The sequence below is a fragment of the Myodes glareolus genome, chromosome 23 (assembly GCF_982192425.1).
Source record: "Myodes glareolus chromosome 23, mMyoGla1.1, whole genome shotgun sequence".
NCBI lineage: Eukaryota > Metazoa > Chordata > Mammalia > Rodentia > Cricetidae > Myodes > Myodes glareolus.
Window position 1 is genome coordinate 49,052,499 of NC_142048.1, and position 19,094 is coordinate 49,071,592.

A 19,094-nucleotide genomic window follows, 5' to 3' on the forward strand; every position below is an offset into this window, starting at 1 on the left:
TACAATTCTATATTTTGTCAATTATATTTTAAATAAACGCTGATTGGCTAGTAGCCAGGCAGGAAGTATTGGCGGGAAAACCAGACAGGAAGTAGAGGTGGGGCAATGAGAACAGGAGTATTCTGGGAAGAAGGAAGCTCTTTCCGCTTCACAGACCACGGAAGAAGGATGTGACCTGCCCTGCTGAAAAAGGTACTGAGTCATGTGGCTAACATATATAAGAATAATGGGTTAATATAAGTTACAAGAATTAATAAGAAGCCTGAGCTAATGGGCCAATCAGTTTATAATCTTATATAGACCTTCTGTGTGATTCTTTGGGACCTAATGACTGTGGGAACCGGGCAGGATAGAAATCCTAACAAGCAGCCCCTCCTGTTACATACACGTTTAAAAAAATAAGTTAACATAGCTTTCTAGGTCTTAACATAACCTGTAACATAAGTGAATAGATGATATACTCAATTATGAAGGCTTGTTATGAAGATCACTATAACATAGTGTTATAGTGGAAGCACTAAGAAGTATGTCTAAGACAGAGTTTGGCAAAGTTTCTCCCTGGGAGTATTAGAACTTTACATTTTGCAAATCACAAGACTTGTATCACCCAGAGCATTAAAAATGCACATACATACAAAAATAAAAAAACCTCACTAAGATACTAAGTGAATGAGGATTAAGGAAGTGAAGCAGTCCCTTAATATCCACAAGAAATTGTTTCTAGTCCCTACCTCTAAAGATACCAAAATCTGAGAGGCTCAAAAGTCTCATATACTATGACACAGCATTCACATAACCTATGTACATCCTCCCAAATACATTTTAAATCATCTCTAAATTACCTGTAGTACCTAATGCAATGCAAACACTATGTAAATAGCTATACTGTATTGTTTAAAGGAAAGGCAAGAAGAAAGTCTACACATGTGGTGCAGTTCTTATTTTAATCTGCAGCTGACTGAATTTGCATACATAGAACCTGTAATATACAAATGACAACTGACTATAGTGGATGTTTACATTTGTATTGGGGTGGGAGATCCAAAAGAGTGAGGAAGAAGTTAATAAAGTGTGGTGCCTGCTTGTAACTACAGTATACCAAAAAGCTAAGGTACTGGACTTAAGTACTACAAGTGGAGGATAAAATACTTCAGAGAGCACACTGAGATAAAAACATAGGAGTCAGCAAGAAAATGGAAGCTCTCTTAGGACAAAGGTCTTTTCTGAAGTCTCAATTCCTTGCACTCACAATAGTCCTATGTATGGTTTTTGTCACAACTTACTGAATGAAAAGAACCTATTTTGAGAGATAATTATGTAACCCAAGAAAGAAAAGATGAAGGCCTGAACCAAGGAAATGAGAAGAGATAGAGGAGGCTTTACTAACCTGATAGAGTAATGACTTGGTGTTTTGCTCATCGGTACTCAATGTCACCTTCCCCTTCACTAATGCAGCAGAGTCTGCTGGGGCTCAGGATATACCACCCAAAAATATGACTGTAGGAGGCCAGAATGTGCCACCCCAAAATAGACTTCTTTGGCCTATTTTGAGTTTGTTATTTTGAGAAACTGCAGGCACTGAAGTGGCTCTGAAAAGCCACCCTTTTATGAAAAGCCATTTACATCTGACAGAAATCTACCTAGTGAAGTATAAGCAGCAAGAAGGCTTCCTTGAGATGACCCCTGTGGAGATTTCACCTGCACAGCAGGACTGCCCAAGCTCCCCAGGTAGCTTAGTCACCCTTTCTTCACTATCTACTAATGAATCTGGCCCCTCCTTTCCGCAGTTCAGGATAATTTTGTTTTGTTTTGCATGTGTGCTATATGTTATGTTTGTGTTCATGTAGATATGGGTATGAATGTGCATGTGTGTGGTATGTATGTATATGTTAATGTGGATATGGGTGTGTATGTATATATGGATACCAGAAGCCACTATTGGGTGTCTTCCAGAGTTGCTTTCTACATTTTGATGTATTTATTTTTGAGACAGTCTTTCACTGAACCTAGATTTAGCAAGGCAGGCTAGACAATGGGCTTCACCCTCAAAGTTGGGATTTACAAAATGTTACAAAATGGTTTTTTAATACATGGTCCTTGGAGTCTGCACTCAGGTCCCATGCTTGTGCAGCAAGCAATTTATCCCACCAACTTAATTTATATCATTTGGAATTTAAACCTGGCAATAACAATGTGAAAAACATTTTCTGAACATCCTAACAGAGTTGTATACAAGGACTAACAGCAGTTGCAATTTCATAAATGGTTTAACAGACATGTAACAAATGCAAAAAGAACACTCAAGTTTTTTTTCAATGCTTGTCATTTTCATGGGCTTTGTAAATCATTCTAGAGGTAGTATCATGTGGCTGGAAAGTACTGAGTTGAGTATAAATAAGAAAGGAAAATTCTTGATAATCTGAAACACTTAACGAAAATGGGAAAAGATATCACCTCTCTTTTCCTTCTCTAGGTTTGTTCTACTAGGCTGATGGCAGCAGACACAACTATTTGTATCAGTCTTCTTTGAAGGTTAAGAAATGAGAATCCATTGTGGCACACAACTCTAATCCCAACACCTCGGATACAGATCAAGAGTTGAGGTCACCTTAGCTACACAATTAGAGGTTAAACCTTGTCTCAAAACAAACAGAGGAATTTTAAAACTGTATTCTAATCTACAACAAATGACAAAGTCAATGAATTATGTAGCATGCAAAGATTATAAAAGAAAGTTTCTACTGAAAAATTACATATAAAAAGTTGCTAACACCCCAAAGCACAGATTTAACAACAAATTTATAGCAGGCTCTTGCCTAGCACATTAGCCAATATACTGTCATTTATTTGTTTCCATATAATACCTGACTCAATGGTGACCACAAACCAACCATATAAAACATTTCTTTTGCTTGGCAATAAAATGGATTTATTATTTAATCTGTCTTTACTTATCTGTGCTAAATGTCCTAACACTTAAGATTTTTCTATTTTTATTACATTGATTTAAACTATACCATATATTTTGACATATATACATACAAAAATGATTGATTTTATATATAACCATGTGTTATGTATATAAGAATATAAAATAACAGAAGCAAATTTGTACACCCATCATTTCTTGACTTCCTTTCTATCTGCTGTGGCACCAGTACCTTAAATGTATACCTTCTCAAGAAAACGCACAGGTGTTAATAGATGTTAGGATTAGCTGCAGTCCTCCTAATTATGTCAGATCCTCGACCTGTGTATTCTACTAACTGTGACTTTGACTTTCATCTTTGGCTTACATTTCATTTCCACAGCACTGCAGCACAAACACTGTACTATCTCTCTCTGGATATTCAATTCCTTCCGTTGCTGTTTTTCAGATCATCCATGAGCATGCACGCACGCACGCACACATACACATACATACACACATATTTTATTTACTGCCTGGCCTTGTTACTTAATGTAATATACTACAACCTTATACATATTATATATGTATTGTGACCATGGCATGGTTTTTTTTTAAGGTAGAATAATGAAAGCAAGTGATTTCAGTTTATCCACTGACCCACCAATAGACACATACATTATTTCCCTATGTTGGCTATCAAGTGTTATGCTTTAATGAAGATATACACCAATATCTTTAGAAGCTAGTATCTTCATTTATTTTGGTCATATGCCCAGAAAAAAAGATGATTGGGCCATGTGACAATTATACTTTTAATTTTTTGAGGTGCCTCTATATTGTTTTCAATAGTGGCTATCCTAATTTACATTTCTACCAACAATACACTAAAATTCTCTTTATCTACTAGCATTTAATACCTCTTATCTTTAAAAAAAAAAAAAACGAGTGTTCTTTGGCAGTTTAATCCGTGCATGTAATTAATTTGTTACATAGCTCAATCCTCTCACCCTTGTGCTGTCCCTCTTACAATGCAAGGTAGAACCACAGGAAGTCCAAGATGACAGCAAAGAGTGAAAAGGCTGTGGAGCTACTAAAAAGACAGTCTGGTGGAAATGCCTGCTGCCTTTTATTTAAATGATACCTTTTCTTGTGTTCTAAATTAGAGAAGATTATTTAAAATCTTGATCTATTCGTTCTAATGAAAACAAAGTGTTTACATTTGCCTCACTGATGTGTTACTCCCCTCCCCCGTTGAATCAGTTTTCCAATAAAACAAATTCTCCTCCCACCCCACTTGCTTTTGCAAAAATAAGTAACTGTATCCTAATTGGTTTGGAAGTTCCCTAAGCATAATCAAATAAAGTATAGGTCCGTATAGAAAAGCTCCTTTAAAAGTTCAAAGCATGGGTCAACTGATCTTCCAGAGGACTCAGGTTCTGTTCCCAGCACGAACATGGATAAAGCAGCGGTAGGACACAGAGTCACATATGTTATGGCGCGGAAAGTGCTTAAGCAGAGGAGTCGATTTAATTTTAAAACGTGTATACAGAGCACCTTTTTACTATTTCTAGGTTTTACATGCTCTGTACTGTCAAGAACAGTAACTATTTGTATGGCTATTTCAACTGAATTACAGATAAATGAAATTAATTCAGTTCCTCAACTAGCCATGTTTTAAGAACTCATTAGCTATTCTGGATAGCGCCACAGTACTTCTATCACTACACGAAGTTACATAACACTGACGTATGTTAACACAAATCCTTATAGCTTCTTTATGAAATAAACACCCTGTTAATCTCCATTTTATAGAAAAATATGTGGTACAAAACATTAAGGTCTTAAAGCAAGTAGTACCAGTGTGGAATGCTAACCCAAAGGTCATCCTGGGCAATTGTGTTGACTGGAAAAAGAGGACGATATTAAAGGCAAGAAAACCAATGAGGAAACTAAGGTCAGGCATAAGAAAATTGCTGAAGAACAGTAGGCTAGAACGGAGATGAGGTTAATCAATAGAGCTATTCAAAGGTATGAGAAAAGTGGGAACGGCTTAGAACTCTAAAGGCAACAAATGAGGTGTGAAAAATAAAATGGACGTTCCCATTTTAAGAGTTAGTCAACAGAAATGGCTCTTACTACAGTAACAAATTAGGAGAGCACATTAAAAGTAACAAATCTTATTGGGATCATTGCCAGTGAGAAATAACACAGATAAAAGCTACCCAGTGAGCAATACAAGTCCAGAATCCAGAAGAGAGGTCTGGAATTAAGATAGGAAATTCATCATCAGTGCAGAGAAAGGTCCAGAGATAGCTCAGGAAAGTGGAAACGCTAGACAGACCATAAGGATAATAACAAGTAAGACACATACACAAGATAAAATGCCAGGAAACTTTCTTTAGTCATTACCAGAACGACAGGGGGAGGGAAGAAAAATGCTTAGGAAAGAATTATCCCAGAGATAGAGGGAGAAAAGAACAGTCAATAAGTACAAGAAGCTGCTTGGTGGTCAAGTAAAACAAACCTGAAAACTGCAAACAAGAACAATTTAAAGCCAAGTGTGACACCACTTACCTGTGAACCCAGTACTCAAGAGACAGAATTAAGACCAAAGCTAGCCTAGACTACACAACAAGACCCCATGTCTAAAATAGGAAGAAGAAGAAAAAAAAAGAATTTATATGAATATTGTAGGGGTAAAAGCCAGACTGCAGCAAATATGGAATAAACACGTAGATTTTTTTTTTAGAAGCTTAAAGATGAAAGTAACAAGGCAGGGGGCTGGAGAAGTAAATGGCTTAGCAGTTAAGAGCACTGGCATTCTTCCAGATCACCAGAGATTGATTCCAAGCACCAACATGGTGACTCATAATAGTCTGTAACTCTGGTTCCAGGGGAATGAGCTTACATGGATGGACAGATTCAATTCTATCTATAAAAAAGAATATGGGAGTATGTGTTAGGATGAAAAAGCAGAAGAGTCTGAAGGAAATACTGAATTACTGTAACTGAAACAGATTACATAGAGACAAATCCTGGGCCACAAATCAGTGAGTAGAACCCTACCAAATGGTTGAATGAATCAATCAGTCCTGTAGAAGAGCAGAAGAGCAGGAAAGGAAAATGTCTGCCTTAACATTTTAATAAGGATGCAATATTACAGGGACTAATAGAGGACGATTAATAAGCCTGAAATTAGGAGAACAGCATTTAAAGGCCAGGAGATGGCTCAACGAGTGCTTGCAGCCAAGCATGACAACCTGGGACCTACATAGCACAAGCAAAGAACCAAACTACTCCTACAACTTGAACTTGGCCTTACTGCTTGCGGGGGGGGGGGGGGGGGGGGGGCGCGGAGGCGCGCGCACACACACACACACACAAAATGCAGTACCCTCCAATCAGAATCATGAAGGTGACTTAAACAGCGAGTATAGTAGGAATAAGAAGAAAGGGGACAATTAGGAAAACAGTAGTCAGAAATAAAGAATTTAGGTTTCCAGAAGTATATAGTCCTGCGTCCAAACATTTTCAGGAAGTGTAGTTATCTCACTTATTTAAATTTCAGTTACTAAATTAAACTTACTTCTTTTATCCCCTGAAACCCTTAAGCAGTTCCTACTCCAGAGATACTGGCTCTAAGCATTAGAGACTTGGTACTTCTCTTCCACTGCATCTAAGACACACACCAAGACACTCCCACTAAAACCTGGGCTCTGCCACCTCTGCTCTGCTGGGGTCTAATTTGTTTTCCTGATTATTTTTTAAAGTTCTTCAGGTTTTTCTAAAGACAATTAATGTCAAGACCTACTGCTTTGGAAAAAACAGGGATTTCGATGGGTGTGGTGGTCCAAGTCTTTGACCCCAGTACTTGGGAGGTAGAGGTAGGTAGGTTCAAGGCCAGCCTGGCAGCCTGGCCTACATAGTAAGTTCCAGGACAGTCAGGGCTACATTGAGAGACTTGTCTCAAAAATACCAAAAAACAAAACAAAACAAAACCAACTCCCCCCCCCAAAAAAACACAAAGATTCTCATCTAGGTAATTCTAGCTCTCATGAGGCTGAGCCTTGAGGATTATCGAAAGTTCAAAGCCATCCTGAGCCACAGTGAGATCTTATCTCAAGAAAATAAAAGAAAAAGAAAGTAAATAAGAAAACGTTGAAAGAGAATGTAAACACTATTAATCAGATACTTAAAAGGTCCCTAAATAATAGACTTGGAAATACTAATATACAGCACCATACTCAAAGCGGCAATATATTATATTCTGAGTTCTGTTTATTATAAATTATAGAAAACTCTGGAGTTATATGCTTCACTGTGGTCAAAGACTAAGAAAACACAGAATCTATACTCTACTAAATTAAGAATTGCAAACCAACAGCTCTCTAGGTCAACTGCCCCCATCTAGGTCTGATAATATCCCATATATAAAGAATCTACTCACTATGCATAACAAGGAAAGGCACAGGCATGAGCTGTCTTCTTTTACAGACAGTAAACTCTTACACAAACATTTTTTTTTCCATTCCCCAATTTGCTGTCTGCTGCTTTCCCTGTATGGTTTATTGGCAATATTACAAATTTCTCAAGCTTGTCCTGGGTATTTAACAATAAATATACAGTCAGTGCTAAAGGTGACACTTTTTTTTTTGAGATAGGCTCTTACTATCCTGGGTCTCAAGAGCCTCCACACATGTGCTGTGACACATGTGCCCCCCCAAACAGATAGACACACAAATATATTAATAAAATGAGTACATCTACATAAAAAAGCCAATCCCCAAGTGTCTTTACAACTATCTACCCCTGACTTGTTAACTGTCACCACAAAACAGTAAATATATATAGAGAGAGAAAATGTATGATACAAAATTATACCACATGTATAAATACCACGCATTATTTTTAAAACTGAAACTAATCCAGTTCCAATTTGGTAACATGATAAAAAATACTATTTTAGGCAGTTCTGGGGAATCAAACACAGGGCCTTGTATATACTAGTCAAGTACTCTATCAATGAGTCAAATCCAGTCCTGTAAAATCTGTATCAACTATGTCACCACACCCTCATCTTTTCTGCACTATTTTTTGCATTAACAAGTTTTTTTTCTTTTTTTTAAAACAAACAATAGCTCTACTAAATAGGACAATTATTTACTGCATTCTTAATAAAGTATCACAATAGGCTAATTACCAATTACAAATTATTCTTACTAACATCACCATTATAACTAGATAAAATATTAAACAATGTTACTATATAAAGGCTGTTTCCAAACCACTAAAACGTTGTGACTCTTCATTCTCAGTAACTCTATAACATATCCCATTTTATTTGTTTGTTTGCTTATTAGCATAGCTGTTTTAGTCAGTATCTCTACCATAAAATCCTAAGCTGGGAGCTGGAGAGATGGCTCAGCAGTTTAGAGTACTTACTGTTCTTCTAGAAGGTCTGGGTTCAATCCCTGGCAACCACACAGGGCTGCACACAGTGAAATCCGACACCTCTAGCCCCTGTGAGCAACTGTCAACATATGTTCATGCGTGACACACACACACAAATAAAATCTTCAAAAAAAAAAAAAAAGAACAAAACCGCAGTCAAAGACCTAACTCTGAAAATTCAGAACACAAATGGCATTAAAGTTAGATAATCTGGGCTACCCTAGTTAACCATTGTATTGAGAAACAAGAAACTGTAGGAAGCAGGAGATCTATCACTTAATCTTTCTGATCCAGGTTACTTACTTAGCTGAGTAACACATTCAAGCTTAATCAAAACTCTCCCTTTTCCAACAAAATCTTTCAGTAAATTATGCTCACAAATACTCTACAGAAAAACATTTTAATGATTTGGACAATTATCACAAAAAAACTAGCCACACCAAGGCTGGAAAGATGGTACTGTGGTCAAGAAAGCAGGCTGCTCTTCCACAAGACTCCCAGAATCTGTACTACAAACTAACAACCATCTGTAATCCCAGTTCCAGAAGATGACACCCTCTTCTGGCCTCTGTGGGAACTGCATTCACACAGCACACAAAAATACATGCAGGCAAAACACCCACACAACATAAGACAAAAAATAAATAAAAAAGACCAGTAACATGGAACATAAACTATAAATATTACAGTACCCCACAGCTAACCAAATCAACAGATACATCAGCATTCCAGAAGTGCGGCTACAGCAGGTGCTCAATACCTATCTGAATTAACTGACAAGTAAAGGTGGAATTACTTCTGGCCTACACCTTCCTTTCTCCATCACTGTCAGATACACTTTGGGGATGTGTATATGTCTGTGTTTAGGATACAGAGGTTCATAACAGCAAGCCAACCCATTCTGCACAGAAACTGATTAGATTGAAAGAGAGAAAGGAAAGTAGTTAAAATACAATGAAAGTAGGAGATTTATAATCCATTCAGAGGAGGAATCATTTCTCACCTTTGAGTTCACTGTTTTATAATTCTGAAAGCGGGCTCTTCACATCTTTGGGGAAAGTCATTCAGGAAATACACTATTGAAAATAGCGTATGAAATGAAAATCATTTAAAAATATAGAACAAATCTCATCAATTCTAATTTCATAGATATCATAGAAGCAGCTGAGAACAGCTCAAAATTCAAAGTACACTCTACTGATCAGTCAGTGCAAATGGAATTCTACCCAGAAGAAACACAATCTTCCTAAACATATACTTCCAAATATATTAATTTCAGTTAGTAGCACTACACATTAGAGCTATGTAGCAATGAACAGATATTTCTAATCAAAGCAAACCAGTAGGTTTCTACTAAATGAAATGTCCTTAATGCAAGGCCTTAGGAAAAGTCTTCAGTTCAGCTGCAAAACACTATACGATGGTCTTCAGGGTTCTTTCCAAAAGTCAAGTCCCAGAATCCTAGAATCTATATTTGTCCTGTACTGTATTATCAACTGGCTGCTTTTTAAAGAACATACGACAACTGACACTTTATGTAAGGTTGATCTTTTTAAAATTAAAATGTTATATGTAGCTCAGTGACAGCTCATTCTTATAGTTCCCATGAGACTCCTGCATGCATACAGCCAGACAAAAGTAGAGAGAGGGGAGAGAGACAGAGTTCAAGCAAGGGGAAATATTATAAATGCAAGTACCCAGGCATTCTAATAAGAACATACAATAACTGATTCAAAGCAATGCCCACTAATTCATTCCATTAGATCATTTGATAGTAGATATAACAATCCAATCATGTTTTACTTAGCTTCATGTGATCAAGAAACAGTTCCTACAGACAGGCGTTCTTATAACCCCAAACTACAAAACAGGGCTTTATTTACCTGTCCACTTTAACATTTTCACATATACTTTAAAAATGCCCAATGACAGAGAACTATTTTATGATTCTGTATCAATTCCTGATGACAAGATGTCAATATAAAAGCAAGAAATCCCTTTTACACCTTTTATGCAATGCTTAGAATCAGAAATATTTCAGGTTCCAGAGTTCCTCAATATTTGAATATTTGCATAGACACCAGCAGATGAATATCCCTCATTTAAAAGTCCCAAATCTAAAACCCAGGAGCATTTTGAACCTTTACGCTTAGTAAGAGCAATCACTTGGTGGTCAAAAGTTTCAGGATTGGAAGTTTTGGATTGTTAAGAGTACAAATCCTCAATCTGTAAAAGTATATTTCCAGCTCACAAAGTTCAGAGAGCAAACGGAACCCTGAAACAGATCTCACAGAAAAATTTCACCAATGAGGGTTAGGAATATAGCTCAATTTGTAGAGTGCTTAGCCTACATTATGTAACTCTGGATTCAATCCACACATCAACTGCCAATGGTGGCACATGGCTGTAACCCCAGCTCATGGAAGGTGGAGACAGGAAGGTAAGAAGTTAAAGGTCATACTCAGCTTCGCTAGAGATTCAAAGTCAGTATGAGATACATGAAATCTCTCAAAACTAAATAAACAATAATTTTCAAAAAATTTAAGGGAACGGAGATGGCTCAGAGGTTTAAAGATGCTCTTTCAGAGGACTGAATTGGTTCCCAGACCACATCAGGCTGCTCACAAGGGCCTGTAACTCCCACTCCAGAGGATCCAATGCCCTCTTCTGGCCTTCTAGAGCACATGCACACACACAAGCACACAAATAAATAATAAAATAAATCTTTTTAAATTAAAATGTACTGTATTGGACTCTCGATAAATGGATAAAACTAGAAAAGATCGTATTGAGGGAGGTAACTGAGACCTAGGAAGACAAATGTCACATGTTCTATTTGTGGTTCCTAGTTCTAAGTCTTCAGATGTAAGTAAATAACCTGGAGTGAATGCAGAAATCAGGAAAGTATAAGGGGACCATGGAACACGGAAGAGGAATAAAGAGGGGAATAGCAGGGTGCAAGTCACCTGATGGAGAAAATGGCGGTGGGGGAGACCCTAATTAATGGGGGAGGGAAATAAATACAGAGGAAAGAGGGAAGGGGTGAAATCATAGTAAGGACTGTCCAAAAAAGTTGTAAGCATGTTATTATCTATCTAGTTAAAATTACATATAACAGCATCTAAGTATGCGTACACATATGCATATATAGTTTAAATGAAATCCTCCAATCTGGGCTGATGATACCCCCACAAGCTATAGACAAAAACTCTAACATCAGACATGAGAAGCATTGATTTGATTTGGTGGTCAGGGCTGTCCAAGAGACTCCTACAATATCTAACTCATTGCTGTTGTCTTTGGTTGCCCCCAAGGGGAGGAAGATAAGTCCTACTTGCTGAAGAAACCACGCAATTCAGACACTGGATCCAGAGGCCCTGAGCTGAACCTGAACTGTAGCCTCCTTCCTAAAGACTGTCCTTCATCTTACTAGAAGGCATCAGGCAAACTTCTAAGGAAGGGACGCAACCAACAGTCCTGTCCACTATAACATCTGTGACCCACAATGGCCAGCACGGCACAATAACCCTAAGGATGCAGTCATGGCATACACACCTTGTCAGTAACCAATAGTTCCTCTAGTTGGATTTAAGACCTGCTCAACAAGAGGGAAATAATGCATGGTACTGGAAACCTAGCCAACTACCCAAGGTTAGTGAAGTCATGGATCTTGGAGGGAAATCTACAATCATCACTTTACTAAACCAGCATAATCTCTAACTATAGTCTAAATTTGTATCCTCATACCCACAGGTTACGTGTAGTTCTCACTCCTCATCAAAGAAACTTTCTTTGCAACAGAAACCATTATAAAAAACCCACAACTGATCAAAACGCAGTTGGTAAAAGCCAGTCCCAACCAATACTTGTACAACACAAAGCCTGCACCTAGGTTGAGGGATCACTTCAGAAGAGTAGGAGAAAAGATTTTTTAAGAACCAAGGGAACAGGAATTCTGCTGTGAGTCTCTATCTCCGAGAAATGTCAGAGAGGCGGCTACATCCATGAAGTCTCATTAACATGGCTGCCTAAACAAGACCTGAACTACTAAAATACCAATGGACATGTAACACAGAAGAGGGAAGCTTGAGGTGCCCCAAGTCTAAACAAAGAACTGCAGGCAACTGAAGAATGCTAGAGAGTGAAAAGGATCTTCTACAGGGAAGAGTCCCCGAGCTGGTTCTCCAGTACCAGGCCTGAGATCATACACATACAGTAACATAACATAGACTGAGAATGTAGCATTTAGAAAATATATATATATTTATATGTATATGTGTAACTTCATGCAACAACTAAAGGAAAGGTTATAAATTTGAGAGACTAAGGAGGTGCATGGGAGGGGTTTGAAGGAAGAAAGGGAAGGGGAATTGGTACAATTATAATTTCATAAAATATTATAAAAAATAATTCACCAATAAAATATACCACTGCCAGACATAGCAGTACATGCCTCTAATTTCAGTACTAGGAGATGAGGCAGGATTTCTACAAGGCTGAGCCCAATTTGGGCTACCTAGAAAGGCAATGTCAACATCTTCCCTCACAAAAAAACAAAAGAAATATGCTGTTATTTAAACAAAAATTTGTAGTTTAATGGGATGCTGATAACTACATTGGAGAAATGGCTCAGAGATTTGGGGCGCTTGTTACTCTTCCACGGTCAAATTCAGTTCACAGCAACCACTTCATGCAGCCCACAACCATTTTACTCCAATTCTAAGGATCAGACGTCCTCTTCTGGCCTCTCTGGGCACACACAATGAACGTACAACGTGTGTGAGGCTTCTCACAGAGGGAAAGGGAGGTAAATGCAGAGTGGGAGGAGGTAAAGAGAAATAGCAGGACACAAGTGACCCCCTGGGGAAACTGGAAAGCAGGGAGGCTCTCTAGGAACAGTGGAGGAAAGCGAATACAGGAGGAGAGAGGTGGGTAACGAATCATACTATTAACTGCTTACACACAAAGAAACAAAAATTGTAATACATGTAATTCTGTGTATAAATGTTCATAAACACACAGTTTTTATAACTTATATATAAACTTTCTCTTCTGGACTGACGGTGCCCCCTTTAAAAGCCAAAGATCACCAAATGAAAAGCCTCCTTTGAGTTGCTAGTCAGGGCTGTCCAAGAGACCCTATAATCCACTGCCGTCGCCTTCTAGAAGTGGAAAAAAAAGTCTCTACTGCTGAAGACACCACACACTTCAGACACAGGACCCAGAGACCCCTGAACTGGAATTGACCTGAATTCCCCTCCCTGAGGCCTAACTTTCATAGTACCAGAAGGCACCAACAACCTTACCCAACTACGAGGCCTATGAACCACATCAAGGACCAACATGGCATGACGTTAAGGGTGCAATAGTGACCATCACATCTTGACAGTAACCAACAGCAGCTCTCTAACTGGACTCAACAAGAGGGAGGCCATGCCTGGTCTGGAAACCTGGCTAACCAAGCAGTACTAGTGAAGTCATAGTTACTGGAGAAGAAACTATAATTACTAATTTACTAAATCCCTAACAACAAATTTATTAACATATGCCCTTATACTACAGGTAAGTGTAGTCTTCACCCCTCATCAAGAAAACTTCTCTTTGCAACAACCATAGACTACTCCAGAAAGCCACAGCCAATCAAAGGGTAGTTGTGGACTCCAGTCCCAATGAGTCCAAAACTGAGCAAGGATGACACCAAGGAGCATGCCAAACTAGACAGCAGAGCCTACAAGGTCTCAAAGCTACACAAAGAACTACAGGCAACTGAGGAAAACTAGGAATCAGAGAGGTGGCTTTCCCCAGGGATAATCACACCAATTGGTTTTCCAGTGCCAAACAGTCATGAAAATAGACATACAAGTAACATGTAAGAACTGAATAGGTTATAATTAAGAATATATATGCAGTGTATATATGAAAAACACGTATGTACGTATATGTACGTAATAACCATTAGCAAAAAAGAGGTCGTATATTTGAAGGAGGTTTGGGGGAGTGAAGGGAAGGGAGAAATGTAATTATATTACCATTTCAAAAATTAAACAATAAAAACCTTCCCCCAGAAATAGCTTACATGCTATATACACTAAGGTATACAACACATTAACAGCTCACTCTACAAATAATGCAGAGTGCCTTATACTGACATAAGACACTATCAATGTAAAGGAATAGTCACAGACAAAATTCTTCCTGTGCCTGAATATTCTCTCTAAGGGCCAAACTGTACTACTGTTAAGACACACCTTCAAGTGCATAAGATGACGGAATAGCACACAACAGAGGAGGGTACATGCGTATGTACAAAACACTCCCCAACTTTCTATAATACAGAATACTGTATTCCTGTCACATACAACTATAGCTATTACAAATAATAACATTTAGGATTTCATCATATATAAAGCCACACTGGCACACAGGCACACACCTGTAATTTCAGCACTTCTTGGAAGGAAGAGACAAGAAGATGATAAGGTCTGAGGCCAGCCTGGGGTTTACAGCAAGACCCACTTTCTCAAAAAACTAAACAAAATGTAACATATGATAGGAAGCTATACAAAACACAGAGTTGAGAATGACTGATTTGCTAGCCCCTTACTATGGATCTTAAGAATCTGTCTCATTCCTGTCTAATGACAGCCTGAAACAAAATGAAAAAACAAAGGAAAAATTCCTAGAAGTGAACTACTCCTTTCAAAGCCAAGTCTCCGGTATTTCTAAGTTCATCAAGTTGCAACTGCAAGGTACTAGAAGAATCTTCAATCAAAAGTTTTCATGCTAAGCTAGTTAAGTTCCTGTAGTTAAGTCAACATTCTATACTCTGAGTCTTAGACTTCAAAGACTTTAAAGTACTACAACAATTAGTATCTACTAAGCTTTCACAGTGAGAACTCACAAAAGCTCCCCAAGTCTTGACCTTCTATGTATCTCCCTAGAAATCCTATTCTAAATTGCACCGTCAACACCGATGCCAATGTTTCTTACCTTATCTTTCTCATGTGGAAGCAGTGACACTGGAGGTAAACAAGAGAGCGACTCACAGCCCTCTTTCCCATCAGCACTGGCTGCCTTAGTGTTGAGCCGGTAGAGAGGTCCATCTTTAAGGAGTCTGCCATGGCCAACAGCACGCTTGATGGCCAACCTTAACTGCTGGTGAAAGCCTGAGGCAGCACTGCCTCCATAGGCAGCAGACACATCCTTCTGGCTTTTCAAAAAGCGTTCAATACTTTTCAAAGTTGAGCCACCAGACTCTGCCAAGCCCTCAAATGCCCGTTTGAGTAACTTATTCCAATCCACACTTTGTTTATTATCCAATTTTCCATGGTTTCGAGGTTTAGGAAGTGCTATTCGCCCAGGATTATCAGGATCTTTATAGGAATTGAGACCTTTATTTGAAACTTTTAAAATTGTCCCATCTTTAACACTCAACTCCAACTGCTCTAGAACAGTTTTACGATCCAAGCCATGGGATGAAGACACGGCATTGCAAATCCTTTCTTCTGAAGGTCGCTGTTTCTGCTTCTTTACTTTTTTGATGGCCTCCAAAATCCACTCCGTGTACAACGGGTTAGCGAGTTTTACCATGGTGAGGGATTCCGTATATCCATAGAGTCGCTACCCTTTATCCTGATGCTGAGTAAGTCTTACACCGTGGAAAACAAGATTCTCGGAGGGTGGGAACCAGTTAACCATAGCATACAAGATTTCCGGCCTGAGTCTTCCCTCCTTTCACAAAACAGAACTGCAACCTAATTTTACCTTAAAAATCAAAACAACTGGTTGTTTCTGAAGTGTCTCGAACTCTTCAATAGCACCACACATTGGTCTCTGCTCCACTCATACTCCTGGACTCCAAACATCTCATTCACAGCTCCAAGCAGAAAAAGAACATCTTAAGCCTGAAAAGCAATTAAAATGATGTCAGTTTTCCATCAAGGTCCACTCTAGAACTAAGTTACCAACTGAAACATCCTAGGCTTTTCTTAAAGCAACGTGTTTATCAAGCACCCTTAGGAATTTAAATATCGTATTATCAAAATTCCAAAACAAGCACTGGAAACCACTGGAATAAACACAAAAGAAAAAAAAAGATATGAGTAGTTAAGGTAAAATAAGGAAATAAAATGAGATGTTCCAGGAATGACCTTAAGCTATAACTAACCAGAGGAGTGCTAGCTTGTCCTCCGCAATCTGTGCTCACCAGTCTATGGGTGCAACTCTTCCTCCATAATTTTCCCCAAGAAACTATTCAGTACTTCAACAAGTGTCTGGGTTAGTAGAAAGAATCCTGTAATGAAAGGAAGAGTGAATCATCTTTCAAAATTCCAGTGGAGAAAAAAATAGCCAATAAGATATGCAGAAAAGCACTGAGGACAATTTGGCTAGTTCATATACTAAAGAAAAGCAGCATGCTTCACGTATCACAATAAGGTTATTAACGTAAACAAAAATAGTGAAAATAGCTTGGTGTGAAAGTGCTTAAAGAATTTTAAAATAATCCAACTTTCTTCAAACTTTTACTAACACCCATATACTGAAGGGAGTAACAACTGGCAACGTGCTTATTTATAAGCAATGTACAGATAAACTAGAAATAAGGTCTGGAATCACTGGAATCAAATGCAAACACTACACATGAAATGTATAATATGGAAAATAAATACTGCCTGTTTCTGTGTTTATAGAGAAGCAAACCTGATAAAGACGTGAATTGGGAATTACTATCTTAGAGTGAACAGTCAGGAAAACAAAAACAAATATAGTACTTTTCTGGGTCAAGAATTCTGCAAATACACATTTCTTAATGACTAAAATAATGTGAACTCTAAACTTTCCCCTCCAAAACCAAGTTTAACTTTGAACGTCTCTTATTCTGGAGAGCATGTACAACCTAAATACAGCTGGGGGGGGGGAGGTCCTCCAGCAGGTATTCTTAATAGTGACATTAAAAGCAAAAGGAAAACTGATACGTGTTGGGGAAGAAACAGTACTATAACTCTGGTAAGAAAGAAAAGGGTGCAAAAAAAAAAAATAAGTACCTAGGGCCAAAGTTTATTTCAAAATGAGCTCGCTAAAAGAAGTCCCCTGGGGAAAAGAAGCTTCACTTTGGAGAAGGTCTTTAGAGAATAAATAACAGGATTGCTACTCCAGCAAAGTTTTTTTTTATAGACATTAACTTTAAAATAACGAGAATTGGGATCTAGGAAACTGAGAACGTCCTATGTGGTTAGGCTTTCAGGTGAAAGAATGAATGACAGTCCCTCATTGTCCTTCCGGCCGGAAGTTTCGAAAATCTCCAGGTCTGCAGAAACCAACGCGCTGAGGATCTGAACCCTAACTCTCAGAAGTCCACTAGCTGCTAGGATGAGAGACCAGCCGGCTCCAAAAGCCCTTCCCGCTCGATCTCCCACCCCAAAACCCATCTTCGCGCCCTCGATTTAAAGCCCAAGGAACTTTAAAAACTTGAAGCGGCCGAGCCGAGTAGTTTGCCAACGGACTGCTCCGCCGTTCCCATTCTAATGGAAACACAGCCCGAAGAGTAAGTTAACAATGAAATCACGTGGAGTTAAGAGCACCGTAAGCTCTGTCCCCAGCTCCAAGCTCTAAGCTCCGAGGGGCCGGCTCCGAAGAGTAGCGAGGGGACACCGGCTGTGACGGAGCCTGACAGGTCGGGCAGGTCCGGCCCAAAGTCGCAGAGCTCTTGACAGGCAAGCCCGCCGCCACCCGTCCCGGCCCGGGGCTGACAGTCCGACAGACACAACACCACACGTGCCGCCTGCTCCGCACCACAGCACCCACCAGGCTGTCACCTCGCTAGGCTCCAGCCCGCTCGGGTCTCCGCGCGCTCGGCACAGCCCGGAGTGCGCGCCCGGCGCCGGGAGCGGCGAGCGGACGGCGGGCGCGCCCCCGAGGGAGAGCGGGCGAGCCCGCACAGCAGCCCCAGGCTCCGCGGCCTGGCCGCCGGGCGCCCGTGAGCGCCGGCTCCCAGAGTGGGCCGCCGGCGGAGCGAGGGACGGCGAAGCGGAGGCGCGGACCGGGCGGGCGGGCGGTGCGGGCTGGGCCGCGGAGTCGGACGCGAGGGGGCGGCCGCGGCGCCCAGCCCGAGGCCTGGCGCAGAGCAGCGGGAGGCGGCGCAGGCCGCGGCGGGGCCTGCAGCAGCCCGCCGACCCTGCGAGGCGCCCGACGAGACTCCGGGGCGGCTTAGCCTCGGGCTCGGCAGCTGGGAGCGACCGGGGGAGGCCCCTCGGCTACTTACCTGGGGGGAAGACAGCCGGGATCCCGGGGGCCCGGCCCGGACCGCGGAGATGCCCCAAACTGACACGGCCGCCATCTTGGAGACAGTGAGCTCCGAATGGGGGGAGGGGAGGCCAGGCGGCGGAACAGCCGCGGGGGGAGGGGAGCGTCGCGAGGGAACGGCTGGCTGGGGAGGGAGCTGGAACAGCCTGCGCGGGAGGGAGGGGAGGAGCCGAGGGGCGCGGGAGGAGGGCGGCCGGTAGCTGGAAGAGCGAGCTCGTCGCCGGCAGGGGCCGGAGGGCGGGGCGGCCGGGGAGGGGGAAGAGCCGCTGGGCGGGTCACGTGGGGCGGGTACAAAAGGCCGAAGCCAGACTGGGAGCGGGAGTTGGCCGGGCTGGAGGCCAACAGCTGGGGGCGTCCCTCGTCCCTCCTCCCTCCACCCGGCGCTGAGGTCTGGCTGGTGGCTAGGCCAGAAGCGGAAGGTGCACCCGGA

At 40.7% G+C, this 19,094-nt stretch overlaps 1 protein-coding gene across 3 annotated transcripts in view; it reads right to left on the bottom strand.

The window, feature by feature from the left end:
- Kat6a (lysine acetyltransferase 6A) overlaps positions 1-18,730 on the bottom strand; it is an 84,563-nt gene extending 65,833 nt beyond the window's left edge. The window contains exons 1-3 of one of the 3 annotated variants that reach the window (XM_087901097.1): positions 18,624-18,730; positions 16,569-16,655; positions 15,353-16,266 (exon numbers count right to left, since the gene is read on the bottom strand). In XM_087901097.1, coding sequence (XP_087757223.1) covers positions 15,353-15,952 — 600 coding nt within the window. In that variant the 5' untranslated portion in view covers positions 15,953-16,266; positions 16,569-16,655; positions 18,624-18,730. Of the gene's footprint in view, positions 1-15,352; positions 16,267-16,529; positions 16,656-18,623 lie in introns of all 3 variants that reach the window. The other 2 variants (XM_087901098.1, XM_087901096.1) reach the window with 2 other exon arrangements.
- Between the last annotated feature and the right edge of the window lie 364 nt (positions 18,731-19,094).